The 12,777-nt window shown below is 38.9% G+C and overlaps 1 protein-coding gene across 1 annotated transcript in view; it reads left to right on the forward strand.

The window, feature by feature from the left end:
• Positions 1 to 12,777, forward strand: part of HSPA12A (heat shock protein family A (Hsp70) member 12A) — a 49,295-nt gene that overhangs the window by 6,014 nt on the left and 30,504 nt on the right. The window contains exons 2-3 of the mRNA XM_042818189.1: positions 6,686 to 6,771; positions 8,657 to 8,784. Of these exons, the coding sequence (XP_042674123.1) occupies positions 6,686 to 6,771; positions 8,657 to 8,784 (214 nt within the window). The remainder of the gene's footprint in view (positions 1 to 6,685; positions 6,772 to 8,656; positions 8,785 to 12,777) is intronic.

The following is a 12,777-nucleotide window of genomic DNA, read 5'->3' on the forward strand; positions in this document are numbered from 1 at the left end:
TTGGCGTGGTTTGTTTTCTGTTGCTTAGATCTTTCTGTTTGGAAACAAGGGGGGAGGAGGTGAGTGATAAAGAAAACTGCTTGCATGGGGGCTGGTAGTGCAAGGAAGCCTGAAGGAAGCAGGTTCAGAGGAGCCTGTTGAGGAGAGAGGAGGTTATTTAGTGTGTGTTAAAGGTGCCTGTAGCATACCTGTGTCTGTGGAATAATTGGAATGATTGTGCAGAGTTGTCTTATGCTACAGTGAGCCACAGAATTTTTTGTTAACCCACATTTATCACAACGTGCATCTGCTAAAGCAAAATGCCTTTTCCTTACGATGCATAAGGCAGAGTCAATTTTGTTCTTGGGGCAAAAGAGCTGGAGGTCAGAAGTGAGCAATCAGTGCAAAGCTGCTGCTGCTCAGTTCTCAAACCCCAGGCTCTGGGGTGTGGCAGATTCTGAGCACGTGAGAAAAGTCTTGGGTCTGGTAAAGAGTTGGCTGAGGTTTTACAGACCCAGTTATGACGGGTGCTTGATAGTTCTGTTGAAGTCCACTTTACCATGCTCTAGGGAGGTCAGATCAAATTAGGTAATATCCTACATACTGCCAAGGAGAGGAGAGCTGAACTTACAGCACCTGGCATATTCAGTAAGTTATTGCAAGTTCCTGTGCGTGTCTTTCATCTTAAATTAAATTCACAAAAAGTAGGCAGTGTCTGTTTTTTCCTTCTGCTGGTGAGGTGCGGGAAAATGAATGTTATCCACAAAATGAGGGATGGGATGGACGTGGGATTGTATTCTGATAGTCTTAGCAAAAACATTGAAGACTTGAATGATATTTGAAAGCTTGATAGATAGTGAAAAAGTAAACACCTCCAGTCAAACTGCGATCATGATGGGAGACAATGGAGAAGCATAAGTGAGAAAGTTCATAGCTCATAATGAGATTTCTTATTTTCAGAATTGTATCAAAAAATTGGCAGAATTCTTGCTATAGAAAATTACTGTGCTGTATTTGATACTGGGGCAATGAGTATCAGTTCTTTGAGTAACCAGTTGTTATGAAAGAGTATCAGGAAACTTGGATTTGTCTCAGGGATTTGCCATGGCTGTATTCAGAGAAGGGAAGTGCATTGCAGTCTTTAGCAAACCAGCTGGATGCCTACTGGCATTTTAAAACAAAGAGCTCTGATTCCATTGATGTTAATAGCAGCAGTGTCGCTGGGTTCAGTAGAAGCAGGAGGTTCTTAGTTCTGATAGGAAATATCTTTTTATTATGCAAGAGAATCTTTTAAGTGTTTCTTTGTATTTGCTTTTTTCCCCATCTCTCTCTTTCTGTTGTTCTATAATTATTTTCAAAGGCCATCTTTGTATTGCAGTAAAATTGCTCTAGGTTGTCATGTTACATTTGGAAGCTATGACATTTTGTGCTTAATGTAAAGCAAAGTCTCAGCAAAATGAAAAGCTGAATAAGGTTTTCTCTACCAGTGCAGCAGTTGTCAACTAATAGCAATATGGAAAACCCTTCCTTTCCTGTTGTGCAAACATCATTAGCAAGCTTTGCTTGCAGCAAAATGATTATTGATGCTCAAAATGATACACAGTGATTGGAATGAAAAGCCGTGTTTTGAATTCTGTTCTTTTGCTGCATGATGGCTGCTCTACACCCGTATTTCATTCAGCACATCCATTTTTATTTTCAATCCAGAGATGTTGCCCAAATGGAAAAATGAAGAATTTGATCAAGGTTGTAGTATAAGCAGCAAACTGAATGAGATCCACATGTAGTAGTCACTGTTACCAGCCTCTGGATAGCTGGAAATTCCAGAAAAATTGCCCTAAGATATAGACAGCGCTTTCAGTCATAAGATCTGATTTTTGGGTGATCCTTTGCAGAGCTGGGATTTGAATTTGATGATCCTTATGGGTGTCTTCCGACTTGGGATATCCTATAATTCTATGTGCAAGTGGTTGATCTGTGAAACTGAGCACAGTGCCTTCGGTTTACCTGGTTTTACTGGACGCATGGAGATCGCCTGCAATAGTGGCAGGTCCATTGGGCTCATCAGCCAGCAAATAACCAAGAGGCTGCTTGGCTGAGCATAGGGAACAGTAGATGTGAATTATACAAACCAAAAATGGATTGTTGGAGCTTTTCTTTTGAGTCAGGATTGTGTAGGGCAGGAATACTCAGTTTGGGAGCTTCCAGAAAAGAGTGTGTTCTATTGATTGTCCCAGTGAAGTCCCCAAGCTCAGCCAGATTTTCGCCTTTATGCAAGAAATGAATTTCATTGCATTTTGGTCATGGATTGAAACAAATGACTTTGGGATACTCATTTATATTTGAATGTTATGTGAAAATACTTCTTAAAATGCTGAAATTCTCACCTGAAACAGGGAATAGAATCAGTCCTCTCATTGATTCACAGAAGCGTAAAAGAGTTGAATTAGCGAGCGTTGCATTTGTGACCACTCTGGTCCTCCTATTAATAGAAGTTACCTGTAGATGCGTAGATTGGGACATGACATACTTTCCAGGGTTAGCAAAGAGGTGCACACGAGTCCTGAGGCTTGATCCTCCCTGGGAAGTGAGTGAGGTCCAGAAAGGTTCAGCACTGCTGTCCCAGCCATCGCATCAGTTGAGTTGTTAATATTGTGGACTTTCCTTTTATTCTGTGAGTATTCTGGGAGTCTTGAAGCTTATTCCTTTGCTGCATTTTGTCATAAGCTAAGGTGAAAAACCAAAACGTGGCCAATCGTTTACTGAAAAACAAGAAAAGCTAAGCTGATAAGCTGCTGCAGGAAACCATGGAAGATAAACTCTTGCATGTGTTAGATAAAAAGAAGGAAAAATACAAATAAAATCGGCTAAGGCAGCAATTGTAGCTAATAAAATAATGGATATGGATCATTATTAATACAGTATCTACTGGTGTCATCATTTTATCACTTCCCCAAATATTACAGGGTTTTGAAATTGCGTAGAAACTTTTGAATTAAAACAAAACCAAAAAACCCATCAAAACAAAAAGATCCTCAAAGAAGTGAGGATCCCTCTGTTTTCTCCTTTTTAGCTGCTATCCTTCAGAATGTATTTTTGGGCAATTCCTTAGGGTAGGACCAAAGTCAGAAAATGCAGTGACAGGTTGAATTAATTCTATACATACTTAGTTAAATTATCCAACCTCCAGTGTTGGCAGTTGTATTTCAAGTGAATGTTTACAAGCATTTACTGTGGAAGTAAGTAAATCTCTCATCATGTCTTAGAGAAAGGTTATTTTAAATACTGATCCAAGTATTTGAATGCTTACTTAAATTTGGGTTCAAAATAAAATTCCTTTGTTTGTGTTGGTGTGCAAATTGTCATGGATGAGATGTTTACTTATCATGTTATTTTACTACATATCTTTTCCTAGTGTGTAGCTGGATGGAGATGGAGGTCCTTGCTAAGCACAAGAGGGGAAGTTTGAACTTCAGCTACGTGCTACGCTACTTGATTGTGTTTTTGCATTACAGCAGGCAGCCTCAATAAGTCATTTACTTTTAGGGATTGTTGTATCACAGAATCAAATACTGTGGTACTGCCCTGGTCGTAATTCTTTTTTTTAATTGCCTAGAGGAGAAATTGGCTCCTAGGTCAATTTCAATTGAAACTGATGTTTGTTGCATGGTTCCAAATAGGGTTCCTTGCAACCCTTTGCCCGTTCTCTGGCTTTCTTTCAGATTTGCCAATCACACTTGTCTACAAGTAAGAGATTCCAAAATATGTAACTCCTTCAGGAATATCTGTGCATTTACTTTTCTTCGTGTAAGATCTGTAAAATTATGACACACACACTTCTTTCCCCTAAGCAAGCACCAACTCACCCCATCCTCCCACACGCATAAGCTTATTTTGACACCTTTCTGTTTGTGTAAGGTAGATAGCACACAAATTCCCTAATTTCACTTTTGATTTTGATTACCTTTTCACTAATTTTTAGAACTCATTAAATCCGGAGCGACTGACCTGCAAGGTATTTTGTGTAAGTGCCAGCAGCTTGGATGAATGGCTTTGACTTCCTACTATGCTGAGCTGCACTGATTCATTTGTTAGTTCTGCAAACTCTGGTAATATCAAGGCCTCTTTTATAACTCTGATGTTAAAACAGTTATGGTTGCCTCCATTATTGCATGTGATTAGTTACTGATATTAAGAAATAAACTGGTTTAATGGAGTGCAACTTCTACTTGTCTTAGCTGGGCACTGCAGAAGCAGCGCATTACTGAGGTGCAGTATAACAGGGAGTAATAGTGCAGAATGGTTATGTTCTTGGAAGGAGCTGTTTTTCTAGTTAGAAATACTGGTACATCACAGAGAGTTTAACTTTCCAGCAGAATTGAGCAGTTTATCAGAATTAAAACAAGTGAACCTTCCCACAAATTCAACCTCTATGCATAAGTCTCAAGAGCTTTCTGAAACTGAAAGGGACAGTTATTTTAAAGATTTGGGTTGAAAATACCTAATTCTGTTCATCTGCTCACTATTTTGGGTAATGTTTTCTGGGGTGCTGTGACAGCCCTCTGGTCTGTGCTTTATGTGTTTTCACTGCTACAAGTTTTTATACCTGCAGATATAGTAAATGCCTGTGTATAGATTTTATAGTTCTGGATAACTGCAAATTAATTGGGTCAAGTACATTCTTGATAGAACTCCATCCAAATTAGTGTGCTCTCACTGGATGGATATGAATATCACACTAGTTATTTAATCACCTCTATTGCCACACAGGATTTTATGAGTCTTGTAGAGAGCAATGAATAGCTTTTCCAGGCACACACAGTGAAGGCTGATAACTGAAGACAGGTTGGAAAACAGAATGCTGAAACTGGAGCGCTGAAACAGGTAAAAGAGCTGGTAACAAGGAGGAGCACTGGAGATACAGATAATATTTTGTTAGTAGTAGTTTGATGTCTACCTTTTTGTCCTCTATAGGAGTATCCTAAGAGGGGAAATGCAGCATACTGCAAAAATTTGAGTCAGCATTGTGAATCGGTTCAGGCAGTGCTGCTGCTGGTTCTGATTCAGTCAGAAAAGGCAGAAAAGGCAGAAAAGGCAGAAAAGCAGGATGCAAGGAACCTAATTCTTTTCCTTAGGAAACTAAGGAAACGAATCCTTCTTTTTCTTCTGTTGTCCCTTTCTTCAGTTCTAAGAAAAAAAGCTGTGATGATGGTACAGAAATAAATCTGTTTTGAAAAGAGGAAGAAATTGTACACATGGTTAAGGATGCTGATAACAGCATCTGATCCAAATAGAGCTTGATGAATCAAGCAGATTGTCTGCTGTCACAGGCAGATTCTGTGCTGCCTATGGCTTTTTGTACTTTACCACAAAAGGAGTAATGTAATATATTCCTGAAGAACTTTGTATGGGGAATATGAATGTTCTACTTCTGCTTCTGAACATCTAACTCAGCATACTTGGATAACTAACAAAAATAAACATTTTTTGAAGAGCAATGCTAGGATTTGGAAGAAAACTTTCCGGTGAGCAGATTATCCCATCGTTGTCTGCTCAGAAACATCTTCCCTGAAAAGTAGCTGTAAGGTCTTGTCTTGCAGAGCAGCTCCTGTGCTACCTTACATTAATGGTCTGACTCATCAGTCTTAGGTCTAGGAATTCCTTGCCATACTTCCATGTGCATTTTGTTGTGTGGTACATCCAAGTAGGCTAGATAAACACTTCTTGTTTCTTTTTAATGTGTTGTTTAACATTTATTATTCATTTTTAAAGACTTACTAAATAATTGTGCTGTACATCTAATTAGCTCAATGAACTCTCAAGGCTTAAATCTGGGAGTGGGGGGAATGAGCATTTGCAGGATGTATTGGCACCTTTTCTGCATTCATTCTGTGAAGTTACTGTAGTTTTCATGAAATAATATATGACGTAGGAACCCATCTGAATCTTCAGTGCTTAGTTATTTTAATTCTTTTCAGTCATCATGGAGTAAATACAAGAAAGGAAAATACAAATAATGCGTGACAGTACTTGTCACTTAGTTGTTCTATTCCTTTAAATGAAATGTCAGTATTGTGTGCAGGACAGAAATATTTGTTTGATGATTTGTTAATAATGCTTTCCTTTTTCCCAGCTGGATTCTGTCCTGCAGCAATACTAACAGCTGCAAAATGTTTCAGTGCAGAGTGTATTGAAGAATAAAAACAGAGGCAGTATGAAGAAATTTTAAGAATAAAGATTCATAAGGGAATAATTGCAACTTATTCTTACTGTGTTTTCAAACAGTTATCAACTGCTCTTTTTCTCTTAAAATTAGTCTTTCCTTATTATATCTCAACTTGTGTCTAATTTCTGCATTCACATGGTTTAATCCTAGGCTGTTAATGTAAGTGTATGATATTAAAGCCATCTGTATTAGCTGGAACTTCTCCGTATATTCAGGAGGGCTTCTGCAATTGAACGTGGTGATTTAAGATGCGAAAGAATTGAAGTTACTCAGGAAGACCAAGCATTTCAAAAGCAAAGCTGCTGTTTGGACTTAGCATGTTCTAAGGGCAAAAAGTATCTTTTATGAGGAGACTACGGAATTTGCTTTCTTTTTCAGCAGGTTTGTTACATCAGGAAAAGTGGATAATATTATGCAAAGCAGCTATCCTATTCTACTTATTCTGCTTACTGACACGAAAGAATTTTTGTTTCCTTTCAGATGCAGTTTCCACATCTGCTTACTCATCACCAGCCAAAAGTTTGGGAGACCCTGGAATCACTCCGCTGTCTCCGTCGCATATCGTGGTAAGGGAAGTTGTTTCGTTGGAAGGCTGTGATTTCCTCACATGCTGGCCCCTTTTATGCTATCCATAGTTTCAAATAAAATTTTGATCCTACTGGAGTTTCTGGTGGAGATCCCGTTTGTTTCAGTAGGATCCTGGTTTCTTTCTTTCTTTTTTTTTTTGTCTCCTTGCTGAGCTAATAGATTTGTTCTGTGTATTTTTATATCAGTGAGGGGTTTCCTGATCCTCAGGGTTTCCAAATTATGTTGCTGTCTGTCTCACTGATTTGTTTATGCAGACCCTTAAAAAAAATTATATATATTTAAAAAGTGTATAAATGGTATTCAACACTATAATATGAACTCCCAGCAAAAAGAATCTTCTCCAGCAGACAGAGAAGCTCAGAACAGTGCTACTTTAATTTCCAAAGGAAAATAGCTACCTGTAAGCTTTTAGAGGCAAGCAAATGTTCCATAGAGATCATGCATTTTAATCTTATACAGTGTTTGTTTTACTTAAAAAAAACTCCTGTTAAAATTAAGTTCCATCTGTTTTAAGGTCATCTGCAAAATCTGTAGCACATATAGGCATAGTGTATTTCCTGGTATCACAAGTGATCATGTTCAGAACACATTGTTATCCTTGTCAGTTTTCTTGCTCTGAAGTTTTCAGTTGACCAACATTCCTCTTTGGGATTTCATGTGTTGCTGCTCATTATTATAGCTTCCATTCCTGTCTTTCTCCATACATTCTACAGCTTTTACTTTTCCCATGCTGATGATTTCATTCCCTCTTCAATTTAGATTTGCTTGTTAAGGTCCCTGAGGAAGACCTCTAAACGCATATTCCTCTGATTGTAAAGATTTATTAGGAGAATCCAAATAAGTCCTGCATTATTAGCAGTGAAACCTTATTATGCTCCTTTCTCCTTTCTCACACCCTTGTGAAGTATCAAGCGTATGGGATGATCTTGGAAAATGTAGACATACAATAGAAAGGCATTGAAAGAAGCAGGCATGAAGCTGTGAAGCTACAGGATGTTAATGAGGAAGGTGGCTGGATGCTGCAAAAGACTGAGGACCTTTGGTGGTTCCTCTGTAAAGATAATAATTGCTTTTCAATATTTTTGAGAACAGCAGCAGAAGGGGATTCAAACAGGATCTCTATACTTAGAGGTCAACAGTTTTGTCCCATGTTGATTTTACCAAGCTGGCACGTGTGCAGGTGGGTGCACTGCCCTCCTTCACCATCCGCCTGCCTGAAGCACGTGGCTTTTCCACCAGTATTACCAGCTCATTCTGTTCCTGTCCTGCCAAGCTGTTTGTGCAACAACCACCACCAGCACGGCGTATTTCCTAAAGAAGCTTTCTGTAAATTCTTCATTGATAAATAATTATCTTGAGATGTGAAGGCTATTGCTACAGATTAGGTGGTTCTATCTGTATTACTTCTGAGTGGTAGCAGTACCTCAGAGTCAAGATAATAACGTAGGTGACTCCTAAAACCACCAAGTCCCGTTGAAGACGATGATGGGTATAAATGCATTCTTTGTTCAGTTCAAGAAAAAAGCACGCTGTAACCTAGTGTTGAACTATAGGTTCTAGTGCTTCAAGATGACAGCTATGCCAAGAAATGATTATGAGAAGAATTCCTGATTCAAGAGGATGTGTATAAAATATCCTCCAGCAAACACACGATTGAGTTCTATATTAAATTTCCACCCTAATGAGAATACAGAAAGTTTTTACAACGACTTTGTTCACAAATGCAGCTTTGGCAAAGTTCCTATTTCCTCCTCTTTCTGTTAAAGTGGGATGCATATCTTAGCAGAAATACTGAAGGACAAGACAGATTACAGTTACACTAATCAATGACTCAGCATCTATTTTGCTTCTGCTGTTTAACAGAAGGACTCTGATGCAGAAGATGCTGTAGAACAGTTATTTCTCGTTGTTGTGGCTATTGATTTTGGCACAACATCCAGTGGCTACGCCTACAGCTTCACCAAGGAGCCGGAATGTATTCATGTAATGAGGTAAGAGCTGCAATGCAGCATTTGGTTTTGGATTGCCATCTGCAGCTATCTGTGCAGTTGCTATAGCTGTGTCCTGCAGTACCTTGAAGTGACCAGGTTTATCTAGTGTTGTAACAATGTACACTTCTGTCAGGGCTATAATTTTCTGTTATTTCTTGCTTAAATCAATACAATGTGATGTATTTCTTTCCCTTCGCAGTTCTGATATATGTAAGTCTAATGCAACCACAAATGCAGAAAATGTTATTGGAGGTATCTAAAGGGGATGTGCCACAATCCCTTTCTGTAGTGTATCTGATATTTTTTTCAGACCTTTTAATGACTAAAAGCCTATATGATTTTTATTAAAGTATCTTTGAATTGCCTATATTGTAACAAGGCCAAGATACAGATAATTTCAGGCATGAGAAAGGTATATATGAACTTAGGCACAGAAGTTATTAAAAAAACAACACCTGCTCTAAGGAAAGGGCAAAAAGACAAACTTGCTGAAGTCCAGTATGATATACTGTAATTTTTCTGAGTGCAGCTGCTAGCTGAATGCCAGTCTTTAAATCCCAGCAGACAGAATTCATTGTGCAGTCAGCCTGCACGGTCACCTTCTGTGTGGTTGCATTGTATTTTAGAGAGATCTGACACATCTGGGTGATGGGAAATGCTATCTAAAGAGAGGGGAACTCAGGAATGGTAGTAGGCTGTACAGTGACAGAGATGCCTGCCATTTTTGATAAGGATGAGTAATGCTTTAAGGCCTCTTTTGCATTCAGTCCACCTGACGTTCTGCTGATGGCACAGGGAGCTGCCTGGTGCTGGAAGTCAGAGGAGAGACCACATGTTGCTGCCAGGTTACAGGGTGGTGGGGTCACAACCCATGCATACCATCTCCAGAGCTGTAGCTGAGCAATCCTCAATCTTATGTATCATGTTGTTTCTGTGACTTTTGTGGCTACATTATGATGCATAACAACTTCTGCTTTTATGAATGTCCCTCGAACCCTTTGGATACAGGATTTTAGCTGTTGACTGAAATGTTGAAAGGTAGGTGCTTTATGGACAGCACATGTGTTTCAAATCTTAACTGGCATTTTACTTTGTACAGCTTGAAACACTATTTGTTTCTCATGTGATAACAAGAGTGTGGTTGTGATTTCAGACTTGTATAGGTATTATTTGAGATCCTGATTTGAAAATAAATAAACTGATTTGTCTGTTTCAACCAGAAAGGAGAAATGTGTCTTAGATGGGGAAAAACAATTATTCATATTTCCAATGGCTATTTCAAACAATTGAAAATATTTTGATAACAAAGTTGTATTATGTTTTTAGTTTTAAAAAGTATTGAAGGTGTACTGAGAAAGCTCATAAAATGTATTGCTGGTAGAGAAGGATTTGGGGTAACATACAGCAGATACTGAATTATGAAATGTACAGTAAAATAATACATATTTTAATAAATGTGAAATAATGAGATGCAATGAACAGAGCTGTGTTGGGTTAGAGTTAAGACTTCAGTGGTTCAAAAGGTACTAATAAGTTCCAGTACTTGGTATAATGATGGTTATATGTAGGATAATTTACAAACGTTTCTACAGAGTAAACATAAATTTCCCACCCATACTCAAGCATGTTTTCCTTAAAAATATCAAAGATATTTTATTGATATTCATATATCATTCATGTATGATATTTATAAAGATATTCACGGCCATCGTTGGCCATTCCTAACTTTGAAAAACTTATGGGATTTTGAAGGTGCAGGCTGTCTTTGGTAGAAGGGAGCATACGGTCTTTCTTCAGTATAACTTCAAGCTTCAGTCTTTTCTTTCTTTTCTTCCCTGTTTGACTATGATTCTTGGCAGACGTGTGCTTGCCTTTCTGCTGCATGCGTGCTCCTGGAGGCATCCAGCTCTGTGAGATGACCCTGCTGCTTTGCTTCCCTGTTATGCTGCAGCTCTGGATCAAATTCTCATCTCACTACAAGGAGTGCTCTTTTTTCCTCTGTTAGCTGGATTCCTGTGTAAGGAAGGGCATTTCTCTAACCTTAGCGTAACCTTATGATCCTTTCCACAGAAACTTTGCTTTGTCTCTTTTTCCTTTAATATACAGTCAGGTCTTGAGTGACTCTGAACTGGTTTGAGCAGCTCAACAGCACGCCAAAGCCCTGCTAGCCCGTATTAAGCAGAGTGAAGCTGGGCTTCCCCTTGAGAAATGCAGCAGTCAGGTTTGTGTGCACATGCCTCTGGCTGCAGCTGCTTCTTTCCAGAAAAGATGTCATGCTGGAATATTTCTAAAGCTCTGGCTGCAAATGGTGACGTCAGGCTTCCTGTTCTCTTGTCAGTAACACAGACTGAGAACTTCAGTACTTGCTGAGCAGTTACAGTGTCTGATTTTCATTAGCAGCACATCCAGAAATGAACACCTAACGCTCAGGATGGCAATGAAAATTTCAGCCCGTACTACGGAGCATGAGTTTGTTTTCATTTAAGTATTATAGGTATCTATTCCAGGAGAGAAAAATGTGCCTACCCATAAAGAGAGGTAAAGAGGCATTGTTATTAGGCAGCAGCTAAGTACACGTCCTATTTATGGAATTTCCCACCAGTGACTCACAATGAATCATTAATGATTCCAAGTGAACACGATAGCAGTTTGTCTCCTCTCTGTTGTGTGGGACGTAACGTTCTGGTGGAAGAGGCGGTGCTTTCTGCTTATGGGCTGTGGAACCCCTGCATATTAGCAGTGGAACCATATGTTTGCTGTAAGACATGCTCACTGGTGTTGGAGTTGCCCAGATATGTTCCAGCAGAGGTTTGCAAGCACTGCCCTGCAGCAGAGCCCTTCCCAGCTGACTGTAGGTGTGGGGCTGAGCAGCAGCACCAGTGAAGTTGAGCAAAATATTTCCGAGTGGGTGAAGGTGTTTCTGTTTTCAGATCAGTGGGATTGCTCTCCGTACTAGAAGATTCCCTGCCATCACTGCTGCTGGTTCAAAAAAGGGCACACTTTACTCTGTTTGATCCAGTTGCGTGGTCTTAAAGCTTCCCAGCAGTCTATAAGATCCTGTTTGCTTATTGCTTGGCCAAGATTGAATTTATCTGTGTCAATGGTCTGCCATGATCTTGAGGTCAGTTAATTTTCAGTTGATTCACCCGGTTCAAATGAAAAAAAAAAAAAAAATAGTACTTCTACATAATGTTCACATGTCACGTAAACAAGAACCACATAACAAAGCAATCATTTTGTACCTCAGAACAGGGACTTTGGCTGTAGTGTGTTATGACAGCATGTTTTTCTATCTTCAGAAAAAAGTAATCAACATATGTTTTAGTAATGAATGCAACTGCCTTTGTGATCTTGGCTCCTTTTTGAGCTGCACTGTGATGATAGCTGATAGCATAAAGCAGTTTTTCCACTGGTGCTTTTTTAGGATAATGTTGCCTGGTGTTTGTTTCCCATGCTGAAAGTACTTGTGTGTGGGGCAGGGGGAAACATTAACGACAGTTTCTTGTTCTTCCATTCTGCTTTTTTCATAATGGAGACGTCAGGCGAAAAGCAGAATGCTCACAGCTCTCTGTGATACAGTTCTTTATGATCTTGTTACTTGCCCTAATTTCCTTATTTGCCTAATTTCCTGTTACTTGCTCCTAAATTCCTAAATTCCTTCTCCATTTAACACAAAGTACAGAGGGTCTTCCCATATTCAGTGTTATTTATGTTATTTATTCTTATTTGATCTCTGAAACAAGTATTGTGTTATTTTCGTCTACTACCTTTGTGCCTAGCAAATCCTGCAGATGCCTGTGGGATCCTGATAAGATAGGATACTTATTTTCATGATTTTAGTGGATTGTTGTGAGGTTGAGGGAGTCTGCTTTATTTTTCACAGGTTTTTGTTGTTGTTTTTTTTTTTTAATCTAAAATTTTTACTACCGTTTAGAAGTTTAAAGGTAAATAAAGGTGAATAGAGTGTGCAACAAAGAGAACTCACACCTGCAG

Source organism: Centrocercus urophasianus, unplaced genomic scaffold (assembly GCF_019232065.1).
Source record: "Centrocercus urophasianus isolate 14NV4802_14NV808 unplaced genomic scaffold, USGS_Curo_1.0 seq_17, whole genome shotgun sequence".
Classification (NCBI taxonomy): Eukaryota; Metazoa; Chordata; class Aves; order Galliformes; family Phasianidae; genus Centrocercus; species Centrocercus urophasianus.